At 49.9% G+C, this 18040-nt stretch overlaps 2 protein-coding genes across 4 annotated transcripts in view; one reads left to right on the forward strand and one right to left on the reverse strand.

Moving 5' to 3' along the window:
- Positions 1-18033, reverse strand: part of ZNHIT3 (zinc finger HIT-type containing 3) — a 24456-nt gene extending 6423 nt beyond the window's left edge. Inside the window, exons 1-2 of the mRNA XM_081110671.1 lie at positions 17891-18033; positions 17158-17234 (exon numbers count right to left, since the gene is read on the reverse strand). The gene's annotated coding sequence lies outside the window, so the exon portion shown is untranslated. The remainder of the gene's footprint in view (positions 1-17157; positions 17235-17890) is intronic.
- The window catches only part of CA4 (carbonic anhydrase 4), a 25663-nt gene continuing 25382 nt past the window's right edge, over positions 17760-18040 (forward strand). Inside the window, exon 1 of one of the 3 annotated variants that reach the window (XR_013997014.1) lies at positions 17760-18004. Coding sequence is in view for 2 of the 3 variants with exons in the window: in XM_081110670.1 (XP_080966796.1) it covers positions 17947-18004 (58 nt within the window). In the remaining variant the exon portion in view is untranslated. The remainder of the gene's footprint in view (positions 18005-18040) is intronic. The other 2 variants (XM_081110670.1, XM_081110669.1) reach the window with 2 other exon arrangements.

Consider the following 18040-nt stretch of genomic DNA (forward strand, 5'->3'; position numbering starts at 1 on the left):
CTAAAAAAAAAAAAAAAAAAAAAAAAAAAAGACCGTACCATTTTATGTAATGATGTTTACTTTGAATTTATATTAGTTCACACAAACACTCCATCCATGCTTTTGTTCCGGCCCTCCGGTCCAGTTTAAGAACCCATTGTGGCCCTCGAGTCAAAAAGTTTGCCCACTCCTGGCTTAGAGTGAAGGAAGGAGGGGGAGGTGGGAAGGAAGATACTCAGTTTTAGAGTCATGCTAACACTAGCCTGCACTTGCATGATCCTGAGAGTGAGTGCCTCCTTAAATTTTGCACCCTTGGTTTCTCACTCACCTCACCCTAGTTCCAGCCCAGGGTGGGGCAGATTAACCAGGTAAGAGAAGAGTGACTTCTGGCCCAAAGGTGGGAATCCTGTCCTACTGAGTCCAGATAAGTGAGCTCTGATGAGCCTTGAATGCCACCTCAGGCTTTAGGAATAGACAAATTCACACATTATTGGGAGCCCCCCTCCTCCTCAAAGCCCTGAGCATGGCCCCATGTGAGTGGTGCCCTTACCCTAAGTGCTTCCCCCTTTTGTTGGCTCATCAGCCCTCAGGATCCCAATACAAGGGTCCCCCATGACTTTCAAAATCTGTGGGAATGCATCTGCTAACAACCAAGGCAGCCATTCTAGTCTTAGCTCAAACCCCTCCCTGGCTGTGTGACTTGGAAACATTGATTATCCTCTCTGAGCTCCCTCATCTATTAGATATCCAGACCTATATTCCTTATCTGTTGTGGGCAAAGAGGAGACCATGTATTAAAAGGTTTATAATCTGAAGCACTACAAAGAGTTATTTCCATGATATCTAAAACATTTCTGTAGCGCTCCTGCAGCTCCAGTCCAGACCCCATGAGCACAGGTCCCAGGCCCCGAGTCCCGGGTTTCTGCCGTCAGCCTCTGAGCTGTGCTGGCCCTGGGTGTGAGTGACTATCCATCCTTCCTTTGGCGGTGCCAGGCTGTCCGGAGGACGCTGTCCAGTCCTCAGTGCTGAACCGTCAGGTTCCACCCTGGCTGCCTCCCTGCACTACTGTCCCTACCTGCAGCCTCCAACCAGGCGCCCGGGCAAAATCCAAGGCGCATCCACAATGACCCAGTAATCTGCAGTGTTCTTTGTATTCCTCAACAATTGTGACGGCCGCTGGTTTCAATCAGAAGTATCCCAGCAGGTCTGTGCTTACCTGGGAAGGTGAGTGACTTGTCACACCACCCTTGAATCCCGTGCCCTGTCTGGCACCGGTAGAAATTCGCCCATTATGGACATCACCACTGCCCTCTCCAAACTTTTCTTGTGAATTGTGTTTGGAGGCTGAGGCCACAGAAAGTTTCCACAATTTTTAGGGGTTCAACCCCACCCCACCCACATCCAAACCACACTGAATCCCCTAACTTCGGGTCGAGGAATGGTGATTCCAGCAATAAATAAATAAATAAATAAATAAATAAATAAATAAATAAAATTCCTGGGATTCCTCCCAGGCACATTCTACGCAGTAAAAAACAGCCCTCCCTCCCTCCCCTCTGGGAGACCCTCAGCTTCCATGGACAGCCTCACCCCTCCTGCTCCAATGCCCAGGACAGAAGGTGGCTCAGCTGTGATGGCGATGAAATTGAGGAACATCAAGAAGCCACGGAAGACCAGCCCAACTCCTCCAGGAAGTGGCTAGTTCCGAGAAGAATGACAGGTCTGACTCCAGGCCCAGCAATGTCTACACTGACGCGGATGCCCATGGTGGCACCTGGCTCCCCTGGACCTCCACCGTGCCCATCCTAGCAACTGTCTCGCGCCTCCTTAGCGTCAGACTGAGCAGTGCCGACATGGAGAGGCGAGGTAACAACCTGGCGCAATCGTTTTCAGAGCTAGGGCTCTGGCAGGCGCTGTCCAGCGCATTTCAGACAAGCCAATCCTGGGGCTAACTCCTAAGACCCCGAGGCGCGCGGAGACGCCCAGGCCTGACGCCCATCACCGCCAGAGGGCGCTCCAGGTAGCGATCGGCCCTGGCGCAGCCGCGCTCGCTCCAGGCCTAACGGAGGAGACAAGGCTGTCCCACCTCGCAGGCCGGCAGGAGTTAAGTCCGGACCTGGGCCGCCGCACCTCGCACCTCGCCAAGTGGCAGGGAAAGAGCCGAAAGCGCGGCAAGGAAGCAGACGACCGATGGGCAAGTGTGTCTGGACGAAAGCAAGGCCCACGCTAGCGAGGACTCCAAATGCAATTGGCTGTCCAGGGGCAGTTCCCCAGTGGCTACCGCCCCACGCTCCCTGTCAGCCCCAGAGGGTGGAGGACACCTACATTAGTCTGATGAAAGTTTAATCTGGAGCTTTTGAGTTACTAACTAGGGCGTGAGCCCCTGCCCTGCACCTTCCCTCAATGCCATGATGGGGCGGGCGGATCAATCTAATCAGCCCACTAGGGCTACACATTGCCCTTATCAGAGTCCAGGGGTTGATAACGTCAGACTCTTTGCGCTGCCGTGCTAAATCTCGGCTTCTCTCTGCAGTTCTAACACCTCTATTCCTGCCCCCCAGGTTGGGGATTTCAGGTGACCGACTGCCATGTTCTCATCTGCCCCCCTCCCGTTTTCCCGCCCGTGTTCAGGTGTTCAGGTTGCTGGTGGGAGTCAATAAAAGGAGGCCTGAGGTTCTGGTAGAGTGGTCCCAATAACTGATTCCCAGCTCTCTGCATGTTATTTTATAGTTGTGACATGGTATCTGTTCCCCATCTCTAGACAATGACAGTCTGTCCTACAGTTAGACTTCAAAGAGAACTTCCAAACAATAAAAGGATAGAGAATAACTGCATTATCCACAGTCCCAGGAGAACTGGAAAGTACAAACAGTGCAGGTCACCGTTGTTTCATGAACACACTCATCCTGCCACCCACAGCTCCACACTTTTTTTCCCTCACACTCTCTCCACTTGAAAGTCCACATAGAACTCCTTAGGGCAAATAGAGATCAAAGGAATCAGGACTTCCCAACCAGATTCTCCTAGAAGCTTCGAAGGGTCTCCTGTGGAGCGGGGCCCAGAATGGGGGGCCCCAAGCTAGGGAGACCCAGCTCTAGAGGTTCTGGGTCCAGCCTGGTGGTGTGGTTCAGTGGTTAAGTGTAGACCTATGATCCAAGAGGTCACAGTTCAATTCCTGGTCAGGGCACAGGACCGGATCCTGGGCTCCGTCCCCTGTAGGGGGTGTGCACGAGGCAGCCGATCAAGATTCTTTCTCATCATTGATGTTTCTGTCTCTCCTTTCCCTTCCTCTCTGAAATCAATACAATATATTTTTTAAAATAAAAATTAAAAAGAGGTTTTGGGTCCAGAGGTCTTGGGGCGTGTACTGGTCACAGATAAGTCCCGACAGGCGGGTTGTGACCGGTCTTGAGCGTCCAGAATCAGGAGGCGGGGTGTTACACATGGACGCAGCCCTGCGCCTCCTCCCGGCCCCACAAGGATCCAACCTGTTAAGGATTCTCGCACCACCTGCGCTCGCCCTCTAGGGGCCAAAAATCGTCTCTCTCTCTAACAGCCCTCCCTTCTTTGTCGAGTCAGACACCCCAAGAAGTTCTGGCAGGAGCCGCCCGCCTGCCCCGGAGGCGCTGTCCAGCCCGCGGTGCTGAAGCGCCCAGAGCCCTGCCGCCAGGGAACAGACGGCAGTCCTAGCCTGCAGCTGCTATTCCTAACCCGGGCATCGTCCAGACTGGCCTACTAATCTGTACGGATGCTTGTCTGCCTCCGCAGGTTTAAACTGGAATTCCCCAGAGATCGGAGCTTTCCTGAGGAGGCCCAGGAATGCCAGTGTTTGACCAGGGGCCTGGAGGCTCAGGAAGTGGACAGTACTCAATTGCTGTGCGCCATTCTGGAAGCAGTAGGCCTTCACGCACGACAGGCATCTCCACTGCCCTCTTCACACTTGTTGTATGAGTTGTATGGTTCCCCGCACAACTGGGGAGAGCCCCTCACTTTCCAGGAACTCAATTCTCCTTCCCACGTGCATCCAAACCAGCAGGGCCAGCTACCTGAAAGGGAGGGGGGGACCATCCCTGGGCTCCTCTCATACACATTCCTTGCAGTAAAGATGCCTCCACTCTGGATGACCACCAATTTTCATGGATACCCACGACTGCTCTCCTCACCCAATGTCCAGGCAGGCAGGGGAGAATACAGGGTCCCCAGTGAAGGGCTCTGCAACTTGGAGTCTAGAGTCTTGCCCTTGAAGGAGTAAATGGCATGGTTGCCCAGTGAATTTATCATAATCGTGATGGCAGTGATGTTGGGCAGCATGAAGAAACTGGGTAGAACTACTAGGGCAGAAACTAGTCCAGAAAAGAGGGGCCAGTAGGATGCCAGAAGGAGCAGACAGGTGGCTACATTGGTGCCCGGGACCAAGCCTACACTGGACCTACCATGTCCTGTTGCCCCAGAACCCCAAGGGTGACCATTATGGTAGCCCAGGGCCCAGTCATATCTCCTCAGCATCAGTCAAACCTCAGTTCAGATTGGGAGAGGGATGAGGTACAAGTGGAGGCTAAAGGGTGGACAGTGAGTCCTGTTGCTTGACTCTTGAAGCCCGCCCCCTCTCCTGATCCAGGATGCCTGCTGGTGCAACCTGGATGAATGAAGACAGGCAGTGATGCTCAGCCTGCTGAAGGGACACATCTGTGTGGGCAGGAGTGGGCAGTCCACCAGCAGCTGAAAAAGTGTAACTCCACCCCAACATGTGAGTCCCAGACTGTGGCCCCCATGGCAACAGATTAATAACTAGTGTCACCCTGGGCATCATGGTGGCCCCAAAAGGCAACGGGGATATTAGCAAACCCATTCGGCACATGGGGAGACAGAGGGTCAGAGAAGGCACGGGAAAGTGCTAGCACCCCCAAAGACAAACTTCTGGTGTTCAACTCACTCCAACATCCTCCTCCCTGTTCCTTGTTCTCCACTTCATTCATCCAGGGCCTGGTGATAATGGAAGTCCCTTCTGTCAGACCCAAACAGCTCTGACTACCATGGTAATTAATAAACAACCACTCCAGGGTTCTCAACAACATAATCCTTCTGGGGACGGGGGGGGGGGGGCGGTGCAGGAGGGATCTTACTACCTTAGGGCCAACATGCCACCCTTTGGCTGGCCTGACACAAGCACATGAATACCACCCGGCGAGGAAAGGACTGCCAGTCAGACCCAGGGGACAGGTGGAGGCCTGAGGAAGTGCAGGTGCCTCCTCACCCACTGGGCCTGCAGGCAATGAGCCAGAATGCTGCTTCAGCTTCTCATCACAGAGTTGAGCCACAGCTGTGCCATGCTGTTACTGGGGAAAAACATGAATCCAAATCCATCCAGCAGGCCTGGCAGAATGAGGGAACCTGAGGGGCCACGGCAGGGGCCACCGGAAGAAGGCCAAGGTGGGAGCCCTCTCATCAGATCAAAAGATCGACAGCCCGAGTGTCCACATACGAACCAGAAGAAACCCACCACTGGGACACCCAGGGATGAGGCAGAAGAACATGAGTGTGATCCTAACGTGGTGACGCTGGGAAGCACGGAGAAGCCAGGTGCAGCGCCTTGCAGCAGGGCCCAATTCAGAAAAGAGGGCACTGAGCAGCCGGAAGGCACACTGCGTGCTTCCCTGAGCCCCGGCGGGGCCTGCTGCTCCTCAGCTCCTGCTCTGCCCCTGAGCATTCTTCCGCGGCCTTCTCCTGCCTTCTTGTCTTCAGTCTGGGGCACAGTGTGAAGCCCAGAGGGAGACCAGATACGAGTTGCCACCCAGTAGGCTCCAGGTGAGCTGAGCCTGCAGCAAATGCCCAGTTGCCAGTGTCCAGCACTGCCAGGCACGGCTCCCAGCCCAGTCTGACCCACGTGGCAACAGTACCAGGGCTGGACTAGGTGCACAGCCCACAGGGCCTCAGCAGCCCACATGCCAAAGAGCTGGCTGCTGGGGAGGGGGCAATGTGGTGCCCTGGGTTGCTAGCAAGGGAGCATTTCCCCTGAAAAAGCAGAACCTGAGCCAGCCCAGGGATCCACAAGGGGCTGCTGGGACACAGGTTGTTGTCCGGAACACCACTGTCTGGCTGCTTCTGGGCCAGCCCTGGGAGGGTGGACAGCCAGCCAGGAGACTGCACATCACCCACCCACCCTCACCCTGTATCCGCTACAAAATGAAAATGCTAGGCCCTTGGTTCAAAAATCGTTAAGCATTTCAGAATATTAAACCAAGTGCAGCCCCTCTGAAACTTCACGAGTTCCACAGCCATGAAGCCCACCCATCCCATCCCATTTAAGGCTCATTAAACTTGAACTGCACTTCAGGTTAACTTAGGGGTTACTTGCTATGGCAGAGCCACTGTCCCCCACCTCCTGGTTTGCCAGAATAAGGGAGGAGGCAGGGCCATTTGATCTCACCCTCCCACAGGGCCTACGGAGTGGGGAAGTGAGCTATCTATGCAGACTTGCCAAATCTCAGCCTCTTTCTGCAGCTCTGACACCCCCATCCTTCCCCGGGGCATGGGGGGAGCTGGGGTGACACCTGAAAGAAGTAGGTAAGGTGGGGTCGTTAGAGGAGTTTCTGACACATTCTCAGTGGCTTGTCTCCGTTTTCCCTCTGATACCTAAGAGGCAGGCGTTCAGGTCTTAAAAGAGCTTGCATATGGTAGTAGTATCGGAAAGTCTCTGGAAGCGAGCTGAAGTTCTGGGTATCAGGGATAGAGTGGACCTAAAGATTTGCTTTCCAGTTCTCTGTTTGCTATTGTATTATCGTTAAATGATGCCCTCCCCACAAATGAAAGGCTAGGGAAGGATGGACAGGAGGAAGACCTTCCGAACTGTAAATGGCCCTCAACTGTTGGAAGGGCGGGGGCAGCAGAGGGCGCCATTGTGCAAATACAATCCTGGGAGGAGGCACCCACCGGCACTCATTTTTCTCACACCCTCTCTGAGGCAGGTTAGTAAGCCGGGACAAATGGAAAAGGGAAACTGAGACAGGAAGTTGAACAGCTAAGCAGTTTATAGCCATGTAGTAAATCACAAAATCTTATCTTCCCTAACCAAGGACACGAAGAGTAAATGGTTTACACTTCTCCGCAACGGAGGGTAGATAGCACAAATCACCCTACTCTGGGAGACAGATAACAGAAATCAAGTTAGTGCCATGTGTGCCAGCCACACCCAAGGACAGATGAAGTCAGGGGAATAAATCTCATGTTGGCACTTCAGCATAAAGCTGATGCAATATTCTATTGAAGCTCTCCCCTAAAATTCCCATCTTTGGAAAACAGGTAAGAACCCTCAAGAAAAAGACCCAGCTCGGGCTCTCTCTGGAGCATGCCCACGGCTTTCTTCCCTCTCATTTGTGCATCTCTACTTTTCTTTCCTAAACTCTTAAGGGTCCCCATGAGACTTGCAACTGAGGGAGCAATGGGCAGCGGTAGCTCGTCCTGGGCTGACCCCTGAACTTGTCTCCAAGGCCCCTTTTTCTCTGACTACTCAGTGAGCTAACGGCAGCGCCACCGTGGCTCACTTCTTTCACTGTGACTGTTACTGCTCAGTGAGTCCACGCAGCCCAGCATGGCCCACTTCTTTCCTATAACGTTTCTGTTGAGCCAAAGCTGAGAGCCGCCTAGGTGCTCTCTTGTTGCTGCTTCTACGCTAAGCCTTTCCTTGTCTCACTGTTCCCAGTTTTAATAAACAAGCTCTCAAAATCACCTGGACTCATATTGTGAAATCTTTCCTGCATGAACCCACACACTACTGGCCGGCCTGAGGCAGACCTGCTCTAGGCCCAGTCCCCTTTCGGTGACCTCTCTACCCTGCAAATCTACAGAAACACCCCTGTTACTCCACCCCCACCACACACACACACACACACACACACACACACACACACTCCCTGTTTTACAGGAACATCAGAAAGCAAAGAGAACTCCAGGTTCAGATTCTCCAAACAGCCTCGGAGGGTCCCTTAAAGGGTGGTGGCTCCCAAATCTTTTGCCTTCATCCTTATCCCACCTCCAAACTATTTTCATGAGCTGATGATAGTTCTGCTCTGTGAGGAGCCGGGGAGAGAAACTGGGACCCTGGTTTCCTTCCCCAGCCTGTGGCCCTGCCCCTCCACTGGGAAGATGTTCCCTGCATCGTTATTTTCCATGAAAAGTGAGCTGATGACACAATTTGGTGTTTAAAAAAAAAAAAGAAAGAAAGAAACAGGCCAAATGAAGTCACTTTTGCTAAGCCATATCATTAAACCAAAATTTAATAACTAACCTAATTCAGTTTCAGCCTTTTCCAGGAGTAGAATTTTAAACCAATCAGCCTGGAATTTCCTGATCAGACACTTCTGCATAAGACCTCCTGCCTGAAATAATCCACTCTCTTAATCCCACCTCTTTCTGCTTACAAAAACATTCCACTTTGTACAACTCTTTGGAGTGCCTCTCTACTTGCCAGATGGGATATTGCCTGCTAAAGAGAAAGTCACAGGCCCAAAATGCCATCCCTCATGCTAAAAGCCCATTATAACCAAACCTAGATTTAATACTTGATTTAAGTGCAGTTTCAACATCTCACAGGAATGTAATCTTAATGCACCAGTTTGGAATTTTCTGATCAACCACCAGGAAGGCTCCCTCCAACTGAAAAGAAAAAGATATCCTGGCCTCAAAATAATCCTTTCTTTGCCTTTGTTACTAGCTCCCTTGCCTGATCCTTCTTCCTATAACAACCTTTCATTTTGTAAAATCCCCCACAGTACCCTTCTAGTTCTTAGATGGGGTGCTACCCAATAGATAAATTGCTGAATAAAGACAATTAGATCTTCAACGTTACTCATTTAACATGCCTGATTTAGGCCATACTAGCCTCAATAAATTCAAGAAGATTGAAATCATATCAAGCATCCTTTTCATCATAATGGCATGAAAAAATACAAATATGTGGAGACTAAACAACCAGTGAATCAAAGAGGAAATCAAACAAAAAATCAGAAACTATCTTGAATAAATGAAAATAAAAACACAACTTTTCAAAATTTATAGGATGTAGCAAAAGCAGTGCTAAGAGGGAAGTTCAGAGCTATACAAACCTACCTAAAGAAAAATCCCAAATAATCCAACTTTATACCTAAAGGAATTAGAAAAAGAAGAACAAACAAAACCCAAATTAAACAGAAGGAAGAAAATTTTAAGATCAGAATGAAAATAAACAAAATAAAAAAAAAAACAGAAAATATCAATAAAACTAAAAGCTGGTTCTTTGAAAAGATAAATAAAATAGACAAACTCATCAAGGAAAAGAGATTTTAATAAATAAAATCATAAATGAAAAAAGAGAAGTTACACCTGACACCACAGAAATTTTAAAAAAATCATTAAAGAATACTATGAGCAATTATATCCCCCAATTTGATAATCTAAATAAATGAATAGATTTTTAGAAGTATATAACCTCCCAAGATTGAATCAGAAAGAAATAAAAAGATCTAAAAACACCAATTACTAGCAGTGAAATTAAAGCAGTAATAAAAAAAACTCCCAACAAATAAAAGTCGAGGACCAGATAGCTTCACAGATGAATTCTACAAAACACTTAAAGAAGAATTAATACCTATATTTATTTTTTAAATATATATGTTTATTGATTGATTTCAGAGAGAAAGGAGGAGAGGGAGGGAGGGTGGGAGGGAGGGAGGGAGAGAGAGAGAGAGAGGGAGAGAGAGAGAGAGAGAGAGAGAGAGAGAGAGAGAGAGAGAAACATCAATGATGAGAGAGAATCATTGATTGGCTGCATATCCCACACTGGGGATGAAGCCCAAAACCGGCGCATGTGCCTTGACTAGGAATAGAACCTGACCTCCTGGTTCATAGGTCAGTGCTCAACCACTGAGCCATGCCAGTCAGGCAATACTTATATTTCTTAAAGTATTTCAAATATTGAAGAGGAAGGAACACTTCCAAACTCATTTTATGATGCCAGCATTACCCTGACACCAAAACCAGATAAGACATTACAAAAAAAGAAAATTCAGGCTAATATCCTTGATGAACATAGATGCAAAAATTACCAACAAAATGTTAGCAAAACAGATTCAACAATTAATTAAAGGGATTGTACACTATGTCCAAGTGGGATTCATCCCAGGCATGCAAGGATGGTTGAACATCCATATATCAATCAATGTGATATATTACATTAAGAAAATAAAGGACTAAAACCATATGATCATTTCAACAGATGCAGAAAAAAAGCATATGAAAAAAATTCAACATCCTCTTATGATAAAAACTCTCAATCATTAGAACTAATAAATGACTTCAGTAAAGTTGAAGGATGATACAGAATCAATCTACAGAAATCTATTGCATTTCTATTCACCAATAACAATCAGAAGAAGAAATTAAGAAAACAAACCCATTTACAATCACATCAAAAAGTATAAAATACGCCGAAACCGGTTTGGCTCAGTGGATAGAGCGTCGGCCTGCGGACTGAAAGGTCCCAGGTTCGATTCCGGTCAAGGGCATGTACCTGGGTTGCGGGCACATACCCAGTAGGAGATGTGCAAGAGGCAGCTGATCAATGTTTCTCTCTCATTGATGTTTCTAACTCTCTATCTCTCTCCCTTTCTCTCTGTAAAAAATCAATAAAATATATTTAAAAAAAAAAAGTATAAAATACCTATGGATAAATTTAGCCAAAAAGGTGTAAACTGTACTCTGAAAACTGTAAGACATTGAAGTAAGAAATTTAAGAAGATATAAACAAATGGAAAGATAAATCTTGTTCATGGATTAGAAGAGTTAATGTTGTTAGAATGTCCTTACCACCTAAAGTAATATACAGATTCAATGCAATCCCTATTAAAATAGCATTCTTCTCAGAATTAGAACTAATCCTACAATTTATATGAAACCACAAAAGACCCTGGATAGCCAATGAAATCCTGAGAAAGAATAAAGTGAGAGGTATCAGGCTCCCTGACTTCAAACTATACTACAAAGCTACAATAATTAAAACAGTATGGTACTGGCATAAAAACAGATACATAGATCAACAGAATAGAGAGCCCAGAAATAAATCCTTGTTTATATGGTCAATTAATCCATGACAAAGGAGGCAAATATATATACAGTGGGGTAAAGGCAGTCTCTTTAATAAGTGATGTTGGCAAAACTGTACAGACACATGCAAAAAAAGAAATATACAAAAATAAACTCAAAATGGATGAAAGATAAATGTTAGACTTGAAACTATAGAACTCATAGGAAAAAACAAAGGCAGGAAACTCTCTGATGGTGCTCTTATTACTATCTTTGTGGATATATCTCCTTGAGCAAGGGAAACAAAAGAAAAAATAAACAAATGGGACTACACTAATTTAAAAAGTTTTTGCACAGCAAAAGAAACCATTAACAACACGAAAAGAGAGCCTACTGAAGGGGAGAAGATATTTTCAAATTATACATCTAACAAAGAGGTTAATTTCCAAATCTAAAAAATAACTCATACAATTTTAACAGCAAACACCCCTCCCCAAAAACAATGCAATTAAAAAATGGACAGAGGATCTGAATACGCATTTCTCCCAAGAGGACATCCAGATGGCCAACAGACAAATGAAAGGATGCTCAACATCACTAATCATCTGGGAAATGAATATTAAAATCATAATGAGATATCACCTCACACCTGTCAGAATGGCTATCATCAATAAATCAACAAGTAGGAAGTGCTCGCAAGGATGTGGAGAAAAAGGAACACTCCTACACTGTTGGTGGGATTGTAAATTAGTGCAGCTACTATGAAAAATAATATGGAGATTCCTCAAAAATTTACAGCTAGAACTTCCACATAACCCAGAAATTATTCTTCTGGGTATTTATCCAAAGAAAACAAACACATTAATTTGGAAAGATATACGTACCACTATGTTTACTGCAGCATTGCTAATAATATCCAAGATATAGAAGCAACCTAGGTGTCCATCAATAGATGGACATGATAGTATACAGGATGGAATATTATTCAGCAATGAAAACTTGCCATTTGTGACCACATGGGTGAACCTAAAGGGTATTATGCTAAGTGAAATAAGTCCGACAGAGAAAGACAAATACTGTTCAATCTCACTTTTATGTGGAATATAAAAAATAATTAAATCAATTTTAAAAACCACAACAGCCCTAGCCTGTTTGGCTTGGTGGATAGAGCGTCGGCCTGCAGACTGAAGGGTCCCTGGTTCGATTCCGGTCAAGGGCACATGCCCGGTTTGCGGGCTCGATCCCCAGTGTGGGGCATGCAGGAGGCAGCCAATCAATGATTCTCATCATTGATGTTTCTCTCTCTCTGAAATCAATAAACATATATTAAAAAAACACACACACAACAGAAACAGATCTACAGATAATAGAGACCAAGCTGATGGTTGCCAAAGGGGAAAGGTTGGGGGAGGGGGACTTTTTCTAAGACCCCAATTCATGAATTGCTTAATAAAGCCCATTAGAGCTTCAGATTTACTCAGCTGAATTTTTGGTGTTTTTTATTTTTGTTTTTTTAACACTGGGTACATTGTGAAGCTGCAAGGTGACATTTGTGGAGGCTGTGAGGTAACACGGACTCATGTTTACAGTAAAATGTGAAGGTTAAAAAGCAGGACGCTCAGTTGTTCACTATGTCAATAGTGTTTTGCATATTGATAAAGACTAAAAGGGAAGGCTGGAAAATGAAACCGATGAATTAAGGTTATTAAGATTTTTTTCCCTTAACACTATGTCAAATTATAAAATGGTTGCCTTCAGAAGACAAGGTTATTGGTCACGCTTCCCCCTTGCTTCTTCCCAAACATTCTACACTGAGTAGATATTATCTGGATAATCAGAGAAAAGGAAACTACAACACCCCCCTCTCCCCATCCCCACCCCCTCGCCATGCTCACCTGCCGCACACCCACAAGGAAGTTGTTGCCACAGCATTCATGGAGTGGGGGCTGTCCCCCTTCCCCCCCAGGCTGCCTGCGTGGCTCTTCCCTGAATTCATGGAGTAGGGACTGTCCCCCTCCCCCCCCTTCCCTGCATTCATGGAGTAGGGGCTGTCTCCCCCCCCCTCTTCCCTGCATTCATGGAGTAGGGACTGTCCCCTTCCCCCCCAGGCTGCCTGCGTGGCTCTTCCCTTTTCTCCCCACCTGGCTGCACCCTCATCGCCCTCCTTAGAGGTCCTTCCACTACAAAGCCAGAACGTAAATGAATACACTTGGAAAATGCAAGGAAGCGCTGTCAGATCTCAGCCTCCTGCTGTTGTCAGCTGGGGCTCCGGCGGCTGAGACGCGGAGAGGGGCGGGAGAGCCATGGGGGAGTTTTCCTGAGCTCTGCAGGGCAGGAACAGAACATATGTCCTCTCCGGAGCCGGATTATTCCGTGCTTGTTCCTGCTGTTATGACTTCAAAATGTTCAGGGGCAGAAGTGCCTGCCAGTCCCTCTACTAAGGAAGCCCTTGTCTTTCCCCATGAGGACCCCCAGCACTCTCTCTGTGCCCCTCTTTCTGCTCCCGCGGGATTCTCTCCACAGTGCAGAGAAAGAAGGTAGGTTTGAAGGTGGGGGAAGGGGGACTGCAGCCTCCACAGATGCTGGCAGGAAAGGAGCTTTCTTGTCTCTGCTAGACTATGGCAGAGATCCAGGTTGGGGAGTGGTGGAGCTGAGGCTATTGGCTAAATCTTATATTACATGTGGGTTTAATCTCAATATCCAGGGATGCAAAAACTGCAGTCTCTGCAAAGAGGAGAATGCAGAAAGCAAGGGGAGCTGGGGGCTGGGGGTCCCCATGGAAGAAAGGTGTGTTTCGGGGAATGAGATGGCATGGAAAGAACATCAGGGTGAGGGAGACCAGGGTTCAAATCCCAGCTCTGTTCTCTCCTTGCTGAGCAACTTGGGCGAGTCACTGCCCTCTCTGAGCCTCAGCTTCCGCTCTGTAACTCAAGGATCCCTGTCCCTTTCTAGGGCCGAGTGGCTGAGGCTGTTTCCTGGCCTATAAAATCAGGATCTTGATATCTACCCCTTATCAAAGGACAGATCAGTCCAGCCTTCTAATCCCAACTAACAAATCCTACCCATCTGGTGCCAAATACCTCTCCAGTTTCCTCTCAGCACTCTCCCCTCTCACGTGATGGTCCTACCCACCCAGCCCACCTCCATGCCTTTTCTCATTCTGTTTCCTCTGCCTGGATTTCCCTTCCTTTTGGGGATTAACAACTACTTGTCTTCTAATACTCAGCTCCTCCAGGAAGCTTTCTTAGATTCCCCACCTCCGGCTGGGTGAGGTGCCACTGCCCTGGGCTCCTGTAATATTCACGGGCATATACCACTGTTGCCCTCACAGTGATTACAGCTGAGGTTTATTGAGCTTTCTAAGTGCCTCGCCCTCTACCAGACCCTTTACCCAGCATCATCTAGTTAAATCCTAACCATACCTATGGGGGGGAAGTGTCTTTGTTCTCATTTTGCTGATCAGAACACTGAAGGGTAAGTGTCCAGGTTGGGATGTGAACCAGGGTGGTGCCATGCCAAAGCCCATTAGAAGTTTTTGCTACACACTCTGTCTGCCCATGTCACCCCTTGAACGCAGGTAGTTTTCTGTTTTGAGATATGTTCTATCCTTCCTCTCACCTGTGGATACCACGAGTGCAGTGCTGAGATAGGTGCCTCCACCCCACTCTGCCAATCGGAGTCCCAGGAAGGGCTGAGTCCGAAACTCACATTTTCAGGGCCCTTGCAGTTGGGGCTTCCCTCTTGCCCTTCAGCCTTGCTCATCCCGCCTTGATGCCAGGGCCCCTCCCTGGACTCAGCCCCATGTCCCCAGCCACCTGATGTTACATCCACACCTGCCTCAGGTCAGGTTTAATCCAGGAGGAGGGACCTCCACTGAGAGGTCATGGTCACGTGTACTAATGTGTCCCACCTGGCTTCAGCTCACTGCATGCTCACAGTAACCTAAGAGGAAGTGAGGGGTATGGTTTTCATTTTACAGATGAGGGAAACTGAGGCTCTGCTGATATCAGAGCAAGTGGAGGCGACCAGATGTGACCCCACGGTTGTCTGACCGCCAAGCCCTCTGGCTTGCCCAGTGCCCCCCTCCTGTTCCTGGAAGGGCCTTGTACGTGCAGATCCTCAGAGGATGAGAACTATGATTCAACTCTGCATCCGTCTCGGGTCAGCGTGACACCCAGACACCAGGACGGTTGTGAAGTGTGGGCTGGGAGGGGCAGGCTCACAGCGAGCCCAATAACTTTACTGGCAGAGGTCAGAAGGGCAGAGATTGCCATCCCCACCTTAGAGATGAGGAAGTTGCAAAAAGAGAGGAGTAGGAAGGTTGCCCAAGGTTGCCCTGAGTCAGAGGAAGAGCAGGGATTAAACCCACAACCTTGGTGTGAGGCTCTAACCAACTGAGCTACCCAGCCAGGGTAGTGATGCCCATCTTTTACCTCCTCCCCTGCCCAAGCTTTTTTTTTTTTAATCCTCATCCAAGATATCCTAAGAGAAAAAGGGGTGGGGGAGAGGGAGAGAGGGAGAGAGGGAGAGAGGGAGGGAGGGAGAAAGAGAGAGGGAGAGAGAGAGAGAAAGATCGATCGGCTGCCTTCTGAACATTCTTCAACCAGGGATCAAAAATCGCAACCCAGGCCCTAACCAGTTTGGCTCAGTGGATAGAGCGCCGGCCTGTTGACTGAAGGGTCCCAGGTTCAATTCTGGTCAAGGGCATGTACCTTGGTTACCAGCACATCCCCAATAGAGGGTGTGCAGGAGGCAGCTGATTCATCAATGTTTCTAACTCTCTATCCCTCTCCCTTCCTCTCTGTAAAAAAATCAATAAAATATATTTAAAAAAAAATCGCAACCTAGGTATGTGCCCTGACCAGGAATCAAACCTGCAACCTTTTGGTGCACAGGATGATGCTCAACCAACTGAGCCACTCCAGCCGGGCTCTCCTTCCCCATCTTGCTGGCCCCAAAACACAATAGGGGTGCACCGACCTGAGAAGAGCATAATTACCTAGGGAGCAGCTCCCCTTCCCACACTCCTCTCCCCTGGGGGCTCCAATGCAATGGGTTTTGAAGTGAATTGAGTCGCTGATCAACAGCCCCTTCACCCCACAAATGTCTCCAAGTCCCTCTCCTGCCAGGTGGGGCTGGCCTGGGGTCACCGGACCCTCTGAGGTCGACCTCACTCCCAGGAACAGGCTTCTCCCGCCCTGCCCTGCCCGTCCACAGTCCTGAAGGATTTATAGCCCTGTGAACAACCATCCACTTCCCCAAAAAAGGCCCTTGGGGAAATCCCTCCCAGGGCCAGACTGGTGATTCAAGTCTAAAGCAGTGAGGACAATAGCCCCCCCCCCCCCCCAGCCTGGAGCCTGAGTGGGGGGGGCCCTCTGCCTCCATAAGATCAAAGGTGCTCCTGGGGCTGAGTGATCCTGGGCCAGGAGAGGGGGGCGGGGGGAAGCTCTACCCAAGGAGGAAGCCCCTTTACCCAGGTATTCTTGGGGAGGCAATCCCTTTTCAGAGGTCCCGAGCCTAGGTTCAAAGGCTGGTGGGGGCTGAGCAGTTGACAACAGCAGGGAAAGGGCCTAGATCAGAAAATGGGGGCTTCCTGTTGATGGAGGGGGGCCCTGGCCCACTGCCTGGCTCCCCATCCCTCTTCCTCACCCAAGTCTAAGATTCCCAAACTGCCACGGAGGCCCGCACCCCATGCGCAGTGAGAGGAGGAGAGAGGAGAGCCCTCAGAGCCGCGAAGGAGACCAGAGGCGTTGCCGCGGGGACGCACAGCTCCGCACCCTCCCGAGACGAGAGGGAGTGGTGGAGCTGAGGCTGTTGGTTAAACCTTGTATTACATGCCCCATCGCCCCAAAGGCTAGGCTTCCCTCAAGGGAGCTCCTCTCTCCCTAAACTCGTCGGGAGATCCTGGCGCAAGAGAGAACTAGGGCTCCATTCAGACACCATCTCTTCTTTCCCTCTCATCTCAGGGGTGGCGGGTGGCTCCACAGGACCCGGGCCCCCCGCCCTGACCCCGCAGGTTGCGCTCTCATGGAGCTCCTTTGCAATTCATTTCTCAATTCTGCCCCCCCGCCCCCCCCCCTCCCACCGCCCTCCTCCTGCTCTGGGCATCACATGGACACTCACGGTAACTTAGGGGCCTCTTCACTCTGTTGAAAGAAGGGTCTTTGTTCTGCTTGGAAATTAAGTTCTTAGGGAGCAGCCTGGGAGGAAAGAGGAAACGAAATGGGACAGAGGATCAGCGGCCACTGCCTGGGAAAGAGACGCAACCCTCCGAGTGGGGACGCCGGAGTCAGCGCACACCAACGCGCATCCTCAACTCTGTCCTCCCTCCCAGGCTACCTCCGCGGCCCGCCCCAACCCTAGGCGTCCCGAAGCCCCCCGAGGCCCCCCGAGGCCCCCCGAGGCCCCAGAGGTCCCCGAGGCCTCCGAAGCCCCCAGAGACACCCGAGGCCTCTGAAGCCCCCAGAGACACCCTGAGGTCCCCACGGGCTTCTCCAGAGGCGAGAGCGCTGCTCCCGGGCCGCGCCAAAATGGTCCAAATCGGGAATCCGGGCATCTTGCGTGGCTCAAGCACCTTGCGATGCTGCTACCCTGATCCCAAACCAGGGACGGTGTGGAACGGGGTGGGGTGGGGGGGTAGGGGGCTGGGGGGTATTCCTCTGAGAGGAGAGGACGCAGAATCGGTGGGGGTGCCTCTTGCGTACAGCGGGGTGGGGGTGGGGGGTGGGTGGTTTCAGGACACGGGGAGGTGAGGCCCCGCCAGGGGGAGGAGCCGCTACCCGCGTCCCGTGGATCGGGGCTCCCTCCCGTCGCGGCTCCGCTATAAAACCCCGGCCCTTATGGCCGCAGCACCCACGGCGGCCTCCTCGGCGTGCGACCCCCGGCTCGGCGGCGTCTTTGCTCCCGCGCAGGATGCGGCTGCTGCTGGCGCTCCTGGCCCTCGCCGCCTCCCGGCCCTTGGCCCGCGCAGGTGAACGCCTGGGCTCCGGCCCCTGCCCCTCCGGTG

The sequence above is a fragment of the Myotis nattereri genome (assembly GCF_964212035.1).
Source record: "Myotis nattereri genome assembly, chromosome: 16".
Lineage (NCBI taxonomy): Eukaryota > Metazoa > Chordata > Mammalia > Chiroptera > Vespertilionidae > Myotis > Myotis nattereri.